The 15,762-nt window shown below is 38.9% G+C and overlaps 1 protein-coding gene across 1 annotated transcript; it reads left to right on the forward strand.

Moving 5' to 3' along the window:
* Window positions 1–6: 6 nt before the first annotated feature.
* On the forward strand, window positions 7–5,257 carry LOC135570629 (piggyBac transposable element-derived protein 4-like). The gene is made up of 2 exons (XM_065016576.1): window positions 7–200; window positions 2,982–5,257. Exon 2 carries the CDS (start codon window positions 3,459–3,461, stop codon window positions 4,752–4,754), a length of 1,296 nt encoding a protein of 431 aa, XP_064872648.1. The 5' UTR covers window positions 7–200; window positions 2,982–3,458; the 3' UTR covers window positions 4,755–5,257.
* The last annotated feature ends 10,505 nt before the right edge of the window (window positions 5,258–15,762 follow it).

Below are 15,762 nucleotides of genomic sequence, written 5' to 3' on the forward strand. Positions count from 1 at the left end.
TTCTACAAACTGAAAAAGTTAAACATGGCTACTAAGAGTGGAAAAGTGAAATCAAAGTCCAAGTATAAACATGTTGATGATATTATTGCAGAAATTGAGAGTGACACAGAAGGAATGGATGAGGACTCTGTGAGTGACCACAGTTATGATTCCAGCGCGGAAGCAATGTTTTTGGAAGGAAAAGATCCACTTTTAGATCAGTAAGTAAAACAGGTGCTTATGCAGTTGTTTAAATGGTTGCATATTAATTTGAGACATATTTATGTGTGTGTGTGTGTATGTATAATAATAGAGAAGACATCAAAACTATGAAATAACACATATGGAATCATGTAGTAACCAAAAAAAAAGTGTTAAACAAATCAAAATATATTTTAGATTTGAGATTCGTCAAAGGAGCCACCCTTTTGCCTTGATGAGAGCTTTGCACACTCTTGGCATTCTCTCAACCAGCTTCACGAGGTAGTCACCTGGAATGCATTTCAATTAACAGGTGTACCTTGTTCAACCTCGTTGAGGTATAAACATACAATGTATTAGCATAGCCTATGTTATGTTGGCTGTGACGTGCTGTGTCTTATTGATCCACATATTTCATTATAGTGATTGTGTTCCTTATACTCTATATAATATATATATGTTTATAGATATGTGTATTTGATGTATTGATGCCGGGCTCTCATCTGTAATGTATTGATGCAGGGCTCATCTGTAATGTATTGATGCAGGGCTCTCATCTGTAATGTATTGATGCAGGGCTCATCTGTAATGTATTGATGCAGGGCTCATCTGTAATGTATTGATGCAGGGCTCATCTGTAATGTATTGATGCAGGGCTCATCTGTAATGTATTGATGCAGGGCTCATCTGTAATGTATTGATGCAGGGCTCATCTGTAATGTATTGATGCAGGGCTCTCATCTGTAATGTATTGATGCAGGGCTCATCTGTAATGTATTGATGCAGGGCTCATCTGTAATGTATTGATGCAGGGCTCTCATCTGTAATGTATTGATGCAGGGCTCTCATCTGTAATGTATTGATGCAGGGCTCATCTGTAATGTATTGATGCAGGGCTCTCATCTGTAATGTATTGATGCAGGGCTCACCTGTAATGTATTGATGCAGGGCTCATCTGTAATGTATTGATGCAGGGCTCTCATCTGTAATGTATTGATGCAGGGCTCATCTGTAATGTATTGATGCAGGGCTCATCTGTAATGTATTGATGCAGGGCTCATCTGTAATGTATTGATGCAGGGCTCATCTGTAATGTATTGATGCAGGGCTCACCTGTAATGTATTGATGCAGGGCTCATCTGTAATGTATTGATGCAGGGCTCATCTGTAATGTATTGATGCAGGGCTCTCATCTGTAATGTATTGATGCAGGGCTCTCATCTGTAATGTATTGATGCAGGGCTCATCTGTAATGTATTGATGCAGGGCTCTCATCTGTAATGTATTGATGCAGGGCTCTCATCTGTAATGTATTGATGCAGGGCTCACCTGTAATGTATTGATGCAGGGCTCATCTGTAATGTATTGATGCAGGGCTCTCATCTGTAATGTATTGATGCAGGGCTCATCTGTAATGTATTGATGCAGGGCTCTCATCTGTAATGTATTGATGCAGGGCTCATCTGTAATGTATTGATGCAGGGCTCATCTGTAATGTATTGATGCAGGGCTCATCTGTAATGTATTGATGCAGGGCTCATCTGTAATGTATTGATGCAGAGCTCATCTGTAATGTATTGATGCAGGGCTCATCTGTAATGTATTGATGCAGGGCTCACCTGTAATGTATTGATAGAGGGCTCATCTGTAATGTATTGATGCAGGGCTCATCTGTAATGTATTGATGCAGGGCTCATCTGTAATGTATTGATGCAGGGCTCACCTGTAATGTATTGATGCAGGGCTCATCTGTAATGTATTGATGCAGGGCTCATCTGTAATGTATTGATGCAGGGCTCTCATCTGTAATGTATTGATGCAGGGCTCACCTGTAATGTATTGATGCAGGGCTCACATCTGTAATGTATTGATGCAGGGCTCTCATCTGTAATGTATTGATGCAGGGCTCATCTGTAATGTATTGATGCAGGGCTCATCTGTAATGTATTGATGCAGGGCTCATCTGTAATGTATTGATGCAGGGCTCTCATCTGTAATGTATTGATGCAGGGCTCATCTGTAATGTATTGATGCAGGGCTCATCTGTAATGTATTGATGCAGGGCTCATCTGTAATGTATTGATGCAGGGCTCATCTGTAATGTATTGATGCAGGGCTCATCTGTAATGTATTGATGCAGGGCTCACCTGTAATGTATTGATGCAGGGCTCATCTGTAATGTATTGATGCAGGGCTCATCTGTAATGTATTGATGCAGGGCTCATCTGTAATGTATTGATGCAGGGCTCTCATCTGTAATGTATTGATGCAGGGCTCATCTGTAATGTATTGATGCAGGGCTCATCTGTAATGTATTGATGCAGGGCTCATCTGTAATGTATTGATGCAGGGCTCATCTGTAATGTATTGATGCAGGGCTCATCTGTAATGTATTGATGCAGGGCTCACCCGTAATGTATTGATGCCGGGCTCTCATCTGTAATGTATTGATGCAGGGCTCATCTGTAATGTATTGATGCAGGGCTCTCACCTGTAATGTATTGATGCAGGGCTGTAATGTATTGATCTCATCTGTAATGTATTGATGCAGGGCTCATCTGTAATGTATTGATGCAGGGCTCACCTGTAATGTATTGATGCAGGGCTCTCATCTGTAATGTATTGATGCAGGGCTCATCTGTAATGTATTGATGCAGAGCTCACCTGTAATGTATTGATGCAGGGCTCTCATCTGTAATGTATTGATGCCGGGCTCACCTCTACTAAACTAAAGGTTAAATAAAATAACAGTAAACTTGAGATCTAACTAAATGTTTTTTTTAAATCCTCAATAATGGTAGAGACTCTGACTCTGATGACCTCTGGGTGCCACTCCAAAGAGACCACAGTCCTCCATCCCCTACTCATTCAAACGTAGGAACTGGTACCTCCAGTATGACCCCTGCTGTCTCTGGCTCCACACCCACCCCGGCCCGGCCATCTAGAGGTGTGAAGAAGTCAGCCCAGAAGCGGAGGAGGGCCAGTGAACCAGAGACAACTACCACCGAGGCAGAGGACCGTTGGCACACTGTGCTAGAAGATGACGTGGAGCCACTTCCACCAACATTCAGACCGAAAAGGCAGCCAGGGCCTCAGCTGGACATGACTGCAGAGTACAGCCCCCGTCATCTTTTCCAGATGTTTTTCTCCTTGTCAGTTCTTGATTCGCTGGTTTCTAACACCAACAAGTATGGGGCTAAGAAACAAGCAGGCAAGAAAGAGGCCTGAAGCCCATTTCCATCCAAGATCTGTACCGTTACATCTCACTGGTAATTTACATGGGGTTGGTGAAGTTGAAAACCCTGAAGGACTACTGGAAAACGTCAACACTCTACCAACTGCCTTTCCCCACCGCTGTCATGTCTTCTAACAGGTTTCTGACTATCTCGCGGGCGCTTCATATCAGCGACCCACAAGTTGACGAGGTCAATGACAAGAAGAGAGGCACAGCAAGCTTTGATAGGCTCTGCAAAATCAAACCTCTCTACTCCAGCATCGTTGAGGCCTGCAAGACCCATTTTCAGCCCAGCCAGAACCTGTCCATAGATGAGAGGATGGTGGCCTCGAAGGCTAGAAATGGCCTCAAACAATATATGCCAAACAAGCAAACAAAACTGTTTGTTTTGGCCGATTCTGTGTGTGCCTACACTTGGAATGTGTTTGTTTACGAGGGGAAATCCTTCTCAGCCACCGGTAAGGGACTTAGTTGTGATTCCGTTGTGGAATTATTGGATGTTCCACTGCTTGGGACGGGCTTCAAACTGTTTGTGGACAACTTTTACACAAGCCCTGCCCTGTTCACAGACCTGAGGAAGCTGGATGTGTGGGCTTGTGGCACCATTTGTCCCAACAGTAGAGGTTTTCCCAAAACCAAGGTGAACGACATGCCTAAGAGGGCTGAGCGGGGGACCATGCGATGGATTCGGAAACATGACCTGCTGTTTGTGAAGTGGATGGATGCCAGAGAGGTGGTCATGTGCTCCAGTATCCACAAATCGTTCAGTGGGGATCACGTCAACAGGCGTGTGAAGGACGCTAATGATGCATGGACCACTAAAGATGTCCCCATTCCAGCTGCTGTGAAGGACTACAACAAGAACACGGGAGGTTTGGACCTGTCAGACGCTCTGATAGGCTACAACAATGTTCTCCACAAGACAATGAAATGGTACAGGACATTGTTCTATCATTTCATCGACATTGCTGTGGTGAATGCATTCATCCTTCATGAGGAAATGGCTAAGAGCTGTGGACAGACCTCCATGACACCGCTAGCCTTCAGAGAGCAGCTCATCCGGGAGCTTGCTGACTGCGGCACAAAGGCCACTGCAGCACCTTCTGTCCGCTCTACTCCTGTCCGCTCTACTCCTGTCACCAGCGGTGTTCACCTGCCAACATACATCACTGCAGACCTGAATGTGCCTCAGGGCCAAAAGAGCAAAGCAGGCAGGCGCCGTTGTGTTCTGTGCCACAAGAAATCTCCCATCGCCTGCACTATTTGTGCTGTTACCCTCTGCTTGACAGCAGAAAGAGACTGCTATGGGACTTGGCATCAGCAGCACAATCCTGTGTAGACGACTGTGGGTTTAAAAATCCCAATAAATCTTTTTTTTTTTTTTTTTTCCCTTCTCACTTTGTGGTGCGTTTATGACATTGGGTCAGTGTTGGCTGCTAACTTGGCCCTTATCTTAAATAGTTCTTCTGTGTTGGGAGGCCGTTGGATCAGCGTTCTCGTCTCATGTTAGTACCTTTTACGTAGAGAAGCTATTGATCCATCATGTATGACATTCCTGGTGTGTGTGTGTCAACGTAATTTGTATTTGTTATTGCCATAGCATTTTAGTATGTTCTCTATAGTCATTAACTTTTGGGCAAACTCACGAAGGAACACCTGGGAAAACTTCATACTAAAATATGATGTAGCGCTCTCATTCTTCAATGTATCAGTCGGACACTGTGAACACACACTGCTGCCATGTTGTGGCCAACAGCTAAATGATCCTGTCAGCTTCCTGTTTCAATGTAAAAGGCCTTTTGCATTTCAACGATGATCAAATAAAAATAGGAAACAAATGTTTTTCTGTTTGTTTCATCTGATTTTAGATCTATTGGCTCCCGAGTGGCGCAGCGGTCTTAGCTTCTCGGTGCAAGAGGCGTTTACTGCAGTCCCTGGTTTGAATCCAGGCTGCCTCACATCCGGCCGTGATTGGTCCTATAGGGCGGCGCACAATTGGCCCAGCGTTGGCCGGGATAGGCCGTCATTGTAAATAAGAATTTATTCTTAACTGACTTGCCTAGTTAAATAAAGGTTAAATTAAATATTGTTCTTTTCTCCTACATTAATTTCAAATTTTCACAAACTTATTTTCAAATAGTATCAAGAATATGCATATCCTTGCTTTAGGTCCTGAGCTACAGGCAGCTAGATTTCGGTAATTTTAGGTGGGAATTAAGATGAGATGAAGGGTCCCATCCAGAAGAGGTTTTAAACAGAAACAAAATGGCTGCCTAGAGACGTGGTTTGGTAAACAGCTGAGAGATGGGGGCTGGAGAAATGTAACCAATCTGAAATTCATAGAGAAAGCTATTATATCAACCGTAACCCTAAACCTAGCGACCTCGTCAAGAAGTTCAGACATCTTGGTGTAACGGTTAAGGTGTTGACAGTCGCTGGACCCAGGTTTGAGTTCAGCTCAGGGCCTCGCTCTGAATTCACTACACTATGAATACAAGGACTGGCCATCCATGATGTCATAATGATAGTTTAACCAGGTTTCCAGGATATATAGTATATTCTAGAATTCATCCATGATGTCATAATGATAGTTTAACCAGGTTTCTAGGATATATAGTATATTCTAGAATTAATTCATGATGTCATAATGATATGACCACCCATAAGGTCAAAATTATAGGTTTAACTAGATTTCGAGGCTATACAGTGTTAGTTTACCAACAGTGGCGTTATGCCAGATTATGTTTTGGTTTCTGATGGGGAAATACAGTTAAATATTTGAGGCATTTTTAAGTTAGATTCTTCAAGAATCAATCGCTATTATGGCTGAGCCCATTTAGTTGATTGTTCTGGTCGATAGGCGGCTGTTCGACCAAGATTTATGTAGTCCAACAGTCTCAAATATATACGTATGTACATATGCACATACAGTCACTATATTCACACGTGTTAGTGTCCATTACATACATTTCCTCTGGTGGTATTCACATGTGTTAGTGTCCATTACATACATTTCCCCTGGTGGTATTCATACCTGTTAGTGTCCATTACATACATTTCCCTGGTGGCATTCATACGTGTTCGTGTCCATAACTTACATACCTTTCCCTGGTGGCATTCACACGTGTTGGTGTCCATAACTTACATACATTTCCCTGGTGGCATTCATACCTGTTAGTGTCCATTACATACATTTCCCATGGTGACATTCATACCTGTTAGTGTCCATAACTTACATACATTTCCTCTGGTGGCATTCATACGTGTTAGTGTCCATAACATACATTTCCCCTGGTGGCATTCATACGTGTTAGTGTCCATTACATACATTTCCCCTGGTGGTATTCATACATGTTAGTGTCCATTACATACATTTCCCTGGTGGTGGTATTCATACCTGTTAGTGTCCATTACATACATTTCCCTGGTGGTATTCACACCTGTTAGTGTCCATTACATACATTTCCCCTGGTGGCATTCATACGTGTTAGTGTCCATAACATACATTTCCCCTGGTGGCATTCATACGTGTTACTGTCCATTACATACATTTCCCCTGGTGGTATTCACACCTGTTAGTGTCCATTACATACATTTCCCCTGGTGGCATTCATACGTGTTAGTGTCCATTACATACATACATTTCCCCTGATGGCATTCATATGTGTTAGTGTCCATAACTTACATACATTTCCCCTGATGGCATTCATACGTGTTAGTGTCCATAACTTACATACATTTCCCCTGGTGGCATTCATATGTGTTAGTGTCCATTACATACATTTCCCCTGGTGGCATTCAAACGTGTTAGTGTCCATTACATACATACATTTCCCCTGATGGCATTCATATGTGTTAGTGTCCATAACTTACATACATTTCCCCTGGTGGCATTCATACCTGTTAGTGTCCATAACTTACATACATTTCCCCTGGTGGCATTCATATGTGTTAGTGTCCATTACATACATTTCCCCTGGTGGTATTCATACGTGTTAGTGTCCATTACATACATTTCCCCTGGTGGCATTCATACGTGTTAGTGTCCATAACTTACATACATTTCCCCTGGTGGTATTCATACCTGTTAGTGTCCATAACTTACATACATTTCCCCTGGTGGCATTCATACCTGTTAGTGTCCATAACTTACATAGATTTCCCCTGGTGGTATTCATACCTGTTAGTGTCCATAACTTACATACATTTCCCCTGGTGGCATTCATACCTGTTAGTGTCCATTACATACATTTCCCCTGGTGGGATTCATACCTGTTAGTGTCCATAACTTACATACATTTCCCCTGGTGGTATTCATACCTGTTAGTGTCCATAACTTACATAGATTTCCCCTGGTGGTATTCATACCTGTTAGTGTCCATTACATACATTTCCCCTGGTGGCATTCATATGTGTTAGTGTCCATTACATACATTTCTCCTGGTGGCATTCATACCTGTTAGTGTCCATTACATACATTTCCCCTGGTGGTATTCATACCTGTTAGTGTCCATAACTTACATACATTTCCCCTGGTGGCATTCATACCTGTTAGTGTCCATAACTTACATACATTTCCCCTGGTGGCATTCATACCTGTTAGTGTCCATTACATACATTTCCCCTGGTGGGATTCATACCTGTTAGTGTCCATAACTTACATACTTTTCCCCTGGTGGTATTCATACCTGTTAGTGTCCATTACATACATTTCCCCTGGTGGCATTCATACCTGTTAGTGTCCATTACATACATTTCCCCTGGTGGCATTCATACGTGTTAGTGTCCACGTCTTGAAAAGGAACAACAGAGAATTTTACTCCACAAGAGGAAAGACAGACAATCAAAAAGTCAAAGAGAAACGTGTTGCTGAAATGTAACAAGAAAGCAGTAAGTTCAGAGACAGAATCACTGTAATTTACAACTTTAGAACTTTAGAACCTTAGAACGTGTACAACATACACTTTATTAGAATCACTGTTGTTCAGAACTTTAGAACCTTAGAACGTGTACAACATACACTTTATTAGAATCACTGTAGTTTAGAACTTTAGAACCTTAGAACTTATACAACATACACTTTATTAGAATCACTGTAGTTTAGAACTTTAGAACCTTAGAACGTGTACAACATACACTTTATTAGAATCACTGTAGTTCAGAACTTTAGAACCTTAGAACCTTAATGTGTACAACATACACTTTATTAGAATCACTGTAGTTTACAACTTTAGAACCTTAGAACTTGTACAACATACACTTTATTAGAATCACTGTAGTTCAGAACCTTAGAACCTGTACAACATACACTTTCTTAGAATCACTGTAGTTCAGAACTTTAGAACTTGTACAACATACACTTTATTAGAATCACTGTAGTTCAGAACTTTAGAACCTTAGAACTTGTACAACATACACTTTATTAGAATCACTGTAGTTCAGAACTTTAGAACCTTAGAACGTGTACAACATACACTTTATTAGAATCACTGTAGTTTACTAAACTTTAGAATGAAATGTTACAACAAAATGGAAGAAGATGGGACTTCATAACAGGGTTACTAAACTAACAATGAAATGTTCCTCATGGCAAAAATGAAGAAGATGGTCTTTGATTGGTAACAGGGTGTCCTGACTTTCTGTGGTCACTAAAGATCCCATGGCACTGATGAAGCTGGTCATCTGATTGGTCGAGGAGGCGGGCCTTCTGACTTTGTCGTTGTGGTTGCTAAAGATCCCATGGCACTGATGAAGCCGGTCAGCACACACACTCTCTCATCTGATTGGTCGAGGAGGCGGGCATTCTGACTTTGTGGCTGTGGTCCCATGGCACTTATTTAAAAAATCTGTAAGTGTGGTTAGGGAGCTGAGTTCCCCTGTACCCTGTAAAGAGCTTTTGGGCGTCTAGAAAAGTGTGATGTAATTCCAATCAATTATTATTATTATTAAGATAAATTATTATTATTAAGATAAATTATTATTATTATTATTATTAAGATAAATTATTATTATTATTATTAAGATAAATTATTATTATTATTAAGATAAATTATTATTATTATTATTATTAAGATAAATTAGTATTATTATTATTAAGATAAATTATTATTATTATTAAGATAAATTATTATTATTATTAAGATAAATTATTATTATTATTATTAAGATAAATTATTATTATTATTATTAAGATAAATTATTATTATTATTAAGATAAATTATTATTATTATTATTAAGATAAATTATTATTATTATTATTAAGATAAATTATTATTATTATTTATTAAGATAAATTATTATTATTATTATTAAGATAAATTATTATTATTATTATTAAGATAAATTATTATTATTATTAAGATAAATTATTATTATTATTATTAAGATAAATTATTATTATTATTATTAAGATAAATTATTATTATTATTATTAAGATAAATTATTATTATTATTATTAAGATAAATTATTATTATTATTATTCAGATAAATTATTATTATTATTATTAAGATAAATTATTATTGTTATTATTAAGATAAATTATTATTATTATTATTCAGATAAATTATTATTATTAAGATAAATTATTATTATTATTATTAAGATAAATTATTATTATTATTATTATTAAGATAAATTATTATTATTATTATTAAGATAAATTATTATTATTATTATTAAGATAAATTATTATTATTAAGATAAATTATTATTATTATTATTAAGATAAATTATTATTATTATTATTAAGATAAATTATTATTATTATTATTAAGATAAATTATTATTATTATTATTATTAAGATAAATTATTATTATTATTATTATTATTAAGATAAATTATTATTATTATTAAGATAAATTATTATTATTATTATTAAGATAAATTATTATTATTAAGATAAATTATTATTATTAAGATAAATTATTATTATTATTATTCAGATAAATTATTATTATTAAGATAAATTATTATTATTATTATTATGAAGTGTTTTGCCATCTTCCACAGAACCAACATCATTTGGGTTTGTAAAGATCATTCCTTTGTACAGAGACAGAAATTGATACATAATACTTAAAAAGGTGAACTGCAAGGCAATATTAAACTGTAGCCAACACATTTTTATCTGCTTTCCTGGTTTGCAGATAAATATGAACATCATATCAACTTACTGTTTACTAAGTAAAAATCTCCAGATGTTAAATAAATAAATGACTATTTAAGACGTAAGTGCCAGAGTGGCAAATAAAGTTAACAGGTTTTCATCTTAATATCAGACATTTGGGTTAGAAAAAAAAATCTGGCTATTTCAAACATTTAATTGTTGTGCACATTGCTGTGAAACTGCTGCACATTTTAAATAAAAAATATATTTAAAAAATTTATTATATTAGAGTAAACCTATTTTGGGTTAGGGCAAGTAACTGATTAAGGGCCAACATCATGATAAGCTTGTTAACCTGTAAGTTAGGACAAGTAAGAGCCAACATCATTTGGGTTAGGACAAGTAAGTAGCCAACATCATTTGGGTTAGGACAAGTAAGAGCCAACATCATTTGGGTTAGGACAAGTAAGAGCCAACATCATTTGGGTTAGGACAAGTAGGACAAGTAGCCAACATCATTTGGGTAAGAGCCAACATCATTTAGGACAAGTAAGAGCCAACATCATTTGGGTTAGGACAAGTAAGAGCCAACATCATTTGGGCTAGGACAAGTAAGTAGCCAACATCATTTGGGTTAGGACAAGTAAGAGCCAACATCATTTGGGTTAGGACAAGTAAGTAGCCAACATCATTTGGGTTAGGACAAGTAAGAGCCAACATCATTTGGGTTAGGACAAGTAAGAGCCAACATCATTTGGGTTAGGACAAGTAAGAGCCAACATCATTTGGGTTAGGACAAGTAAGAGCCAACATAATTTGGGTTAGGACAAGTAAGTAGCCAACATCATTTGGGTTAGGACAAGTAAGAGCCAACATCATTTGGGTTAGGACAAGTAAGAGCCAACATCATTTGGGTTAGGACAAGTAAGAACCAACATCATTTGGGTTAGGACAAGTAAGAGCCAACATCATTTGGGTTAGGACAAGTAAGAGCCAACATCATTTGGGTTAGGACAAGTAAGTAGCCAACATCATTTGGGTTAGGACAAGTAAGAGCCAACATCATTTGTTAGGACAAGTAAGAGCCAACATCATTTGGGTTAGGACAAGTAAGAGCCAACATCATTTGGGTTAGGACAAGTAAGAGCCAACATCATTTGGGTTAGGACAAGTAGCCAACATCAGTTAGAGCCAACATCATTTGGGTTAGGACAAGTAAGAGCCAACATCAAGAGCCAACATCATTTGGGTTAGGACAAGTAAGAGCCAACATCATTTGGGTTAGGACAAGTAAGAGCCAACATCATTTGGGTTAGGACAAGTAAGAGCCAACATCATTTTGGGTTAGAGCCAACAAGTAGGACAAGTAGCCAACATCATTTGGGTTAGACAAGTAAGAGCCAACATCAGTAAGAGCCAACATCATTTGGGTTAGGACAAGTAAGAGCCAACATCATTTGGTTTAGGACAAGTAAGAGCCAACATCATTTGGGTTAGGACAAGTAAGAGCCAACATCATTTGGGTTAGGACAAGTAAGTAGCCAACATCATTTGGGTTAGGACAAGTAAGAGCCAACATCATTTGGGTTAGGACAAGTAAGAGCCAACATCATTTGGGTTAGGACAAGTAAGAACCAACATCATTTGGGTTAGGACAAGTAAGAGCCAACATCATTTGGGTTAGAGACAAGTAAGAGCCAACATCATTTGGGTTAGGACAAGTAAGAGCCAACATCATTTGGGTTAGGACAAGTAAGAGCCAACATCATTTGGGTTAGGACAAGTAAGAGCCAACATCATTTGGGTTAGGACAAGTAAGAGCCAACATCATTTGGGTTAAAACAAGTAAGAGCCAACATCATTTGGGTTAGGACAAGTAAGTAGCCAACATCATTTGGGTTAGGACAAGTAAGAGCCAACATCATTTGGGTTAGGACAAGTAAGAGCCAACATCATTTGGGCATTTAGGACAAGTAAGTAGCCAACATCATTTGGGTTAGGACAAGTAAGAGCCAACATCATTTGGGTTAGGACAAGTAAGAGCCAACATCATTTGGGTTAGGACAAGTAAGAGCCAACATCATTTGGGTTAGGACAAGTAAGAGCCAACATCATTTGGGTTAGGACAAGTAAGAGCCAACATCATTTGGGTTAGGACAAGTAAGAGCCAACATAATTTGGGTTAGGACAAGTAAGTAGCCAACATCATTTGGGTTAGGACAAGTAAGAGCCAACATCATTTGGGTTAGGACAAGTAAGTAGCCAACATCATTTGGGTTAGGACAAGTAAGAGCCAACATCATTTGGGTTAGGACAAGTAAGTAGCCAACATCATTTGGGTTAGGACAAGTAAGAGCCAACATCATTTGGGTTAGGACAAGTAAGAGCCAACATCATTTGGGTTTAGGACAAGTAAGAGCCAACATCATTTGGGTTAGGACAAGTAAGAGCCAACATAATTTGGGTTAGGACAAGTAAGAGCCAACATCATTTGGGTTAGGACAAGTAAGAGCCAACATCATTTGGGTTAGGACAAGTAAGAGCCAACATCATTTGGGTTAGGACAAGTAAGAACCAACATCATTTGGGTTAGGACAAGTAAGAGCCAACATCATTTGGGTTAGGACAAGTAAGAGCCAACATCATTTGGGGGCTAGCCAACATCAAGGACAAGTAAGAGCCAACATCATTTGGGTTAGGACAAGTAAGAGCCAACATCATTTGGGTTAGGACAAGTAAGAGCCAACATCATTTGGGTTAGGACAAGTAAGAGCCAACATCATTTGGGTTAGGACAAGTAAGAGCCAACATCATTTGGGTTAGGACAAGTAAGAGCCAACATCATTTGGGTTAGGACAAGTAAGAGCCAACATCATTTGGGACTAGGACAAGTAAGTAAGAGCCAACATCATTTGGGTTGGGTTAGGACAAGACAAGTAAGAGCCAACATAATTTGGGTTAGGACAAGTAAGAGCCAACATCATTTGGGCTAGAGCCAACATCAGTTAGGACAAGTAGCCAACATCATTTGGGTTAGGACAAGTAAGAGCCAACATCATGATGAGTTTGCAAGCTGAGTTTGAATAAGACGTCCAATTACCATTTTGTATTTATAACGGTTGGTTTTATTATAGATAATAAATAACCACATCATTGATGGATTATTTATAACGGTTGGTTTTATTATAGATAATAAATAACCACATCATTGATGGATCATTTGTAACCGTTGGTTTTATTATAGCTGATAAATATCATTGATGAAACGCTGGATAAAATAAATGCTTGTCTCTTGTCTGCCCCTGCAAGCCTGTCGGTATACGCGTCATCACACACCCTCATCTGATTGGTCATTTCCCGAGAGCAGTAAAGTGGTATTAGTGTCGTCACACGAGTAGGCGGGCCTTCTGACATTGTGACTTCTATGGTCAATATGGAGAAAAAAAAAAAAAGAGAATGGACCCCTTTTACTGACACAATTTACAGGTGATTATGTACGCTCCAATTTTTTCAATATATATTTTTTTTACCTTTATTTAACTAGGCAAGTCAGTTAAGAACAAATTCTTATTTACAATGACGGCCTACCAGGGAACAGTGGGTTAACTGCCTTGTTCAGGGGCAGAACGACAGAGTTTTACCTTGTCAGCTCGGGGATTCGATCCAATCTTTTGGTTACTAGTCCAACGCTCTAACCACTAGGCTACCTGCCGCCCCACTTCATGATAGGAGTACACACAAAATAAATGTTGACCATTTAGATTTTAAAAAATATATATACATAACAATAACAAATAAATCACATCATTTTGCATCATTTTCTCATTAATTATTCATTTAGAAAGTATACAGGTCAGGACTCTTATTCTGAAGGATTCTAAAAATCCGCGACCCGGGTGTACTTAGTTCATCTTACCTGTTTCACGACAGTCTAGTCAGTCACCTCTGTGGCTTGCTATCCAACATAGTCAAAACATTGGAGCTCTTTAGACGCTTTCGGTGTATATTTGCCTCTGTGTTTTAAACTTCTTTCGTGTAGCTAGTTGCCCCATTTAAGTTCATATTTACGTTGTTAGACAGGTAGCTAGCTAGCTAAGTTAGCTTAGCACCAGGCTACTCGTTAATGCTAACTAGCATCACCAACCATGAGCTCACTAAGCTACTCCCCTCTTGCTAAAGAAGAGGATGTCTGCTGGACGGAGAAAGAAGTTCTGGGGCTGAACGTTGTCGTAAAAAGAAGAGGAGGAGGATGTTTCAGTAAAAGGAGAGAGGAAGAAGCTTTCAGAATGAAAGAGGAGGAAGAGGTAGAGGAATCTTTTAGATGGAAAGAGGAAGAGGGGATAGAGGCTGTCACAGTGGAAGAAGAGGAGGTAGAAGCTTTCAGAATGAAAAAGGAGGAAGAGGAGGCCATAACATTGAAAGAAGAAGAGGAGGATGTTATAGTGAAAGAAGAGGAAGAACCTTTTAGAGTGAAAGATGAAGAGGGGATAGAGGCTGTCACAGTGAAAGAAGAGGTAGAAGCTTTCAGAATGAAAAATGAGGAAGAGGAGGCCATAACATTTAAAGAAGAAAATGAGGATATTATAGTGAAAGAACCTTTTGGAGAGGAAGAGGAGGCTATCTTACATAAAGAGGAGGAGGAAGACATATTGGGAGATGAAGAGGAGGTGGAAGGAGAGGAAGATGAGACTGAAGATCTGATTAACACCAGTGAGTACCGTCTTAAAAGCAGGGCCACAAACTGCCCTTGTTGAATTAATGTATCACTTTAATATCTGGCTCTGGGCCTCGCCATTGATTCTGGGAGAATATAACTCATAAATGTCCACTGAGCTCAGAACCTAAAAGATAAGCTTGTTTGTAATACATTATGATGTATTAATAGAATTGTAATACAGTGGGCCAAAAAAAGTATTTAGTCAGCCACCAATTGTGCAAATTCTCCCACAGCTACTACAGCAGCAGCTACTCTTCCTGGGGTTTATTATGGAACCCCATTAGTTCCTGCCAAGGCAGCAGCTACTCTTCCTGGGGTTTATTATGGATCCCCATTAGTTCCTGCCAAGGCAGCAGCTACTCTTCCTGGGGTTTATTATGGATCCCCATTAGTTCCTGCCAAGGCAGCAGCTACTCTTCCTGGGGTTTATTATGGAACCCCATTAGTTCCTGCCAAGGCAGCAGCTACTCTTCCTGGGGTTTATTATGGATCCCCATTAGTTCCTGCCAAGGCAGCAGCT

The sequence above is a fragment of the Oncorhynchus nerka genome, unplaced genomic scaffold, assembly GCF_034236695.1.
Source record: "Oncorhynchus nerka isolate Pitt River unplaced genomic scaffold, Oner_Uvic_2.0 unplaced_scaffold_967, whole genome shotgun sequence".
Classification (NCBI taxonomy): Eukaryota; Metazoa; Chordata; class Actinopteri; order Salmoniformes; family Salmonidae; genus Oncorhynchus; species Oncorhynchus nerka.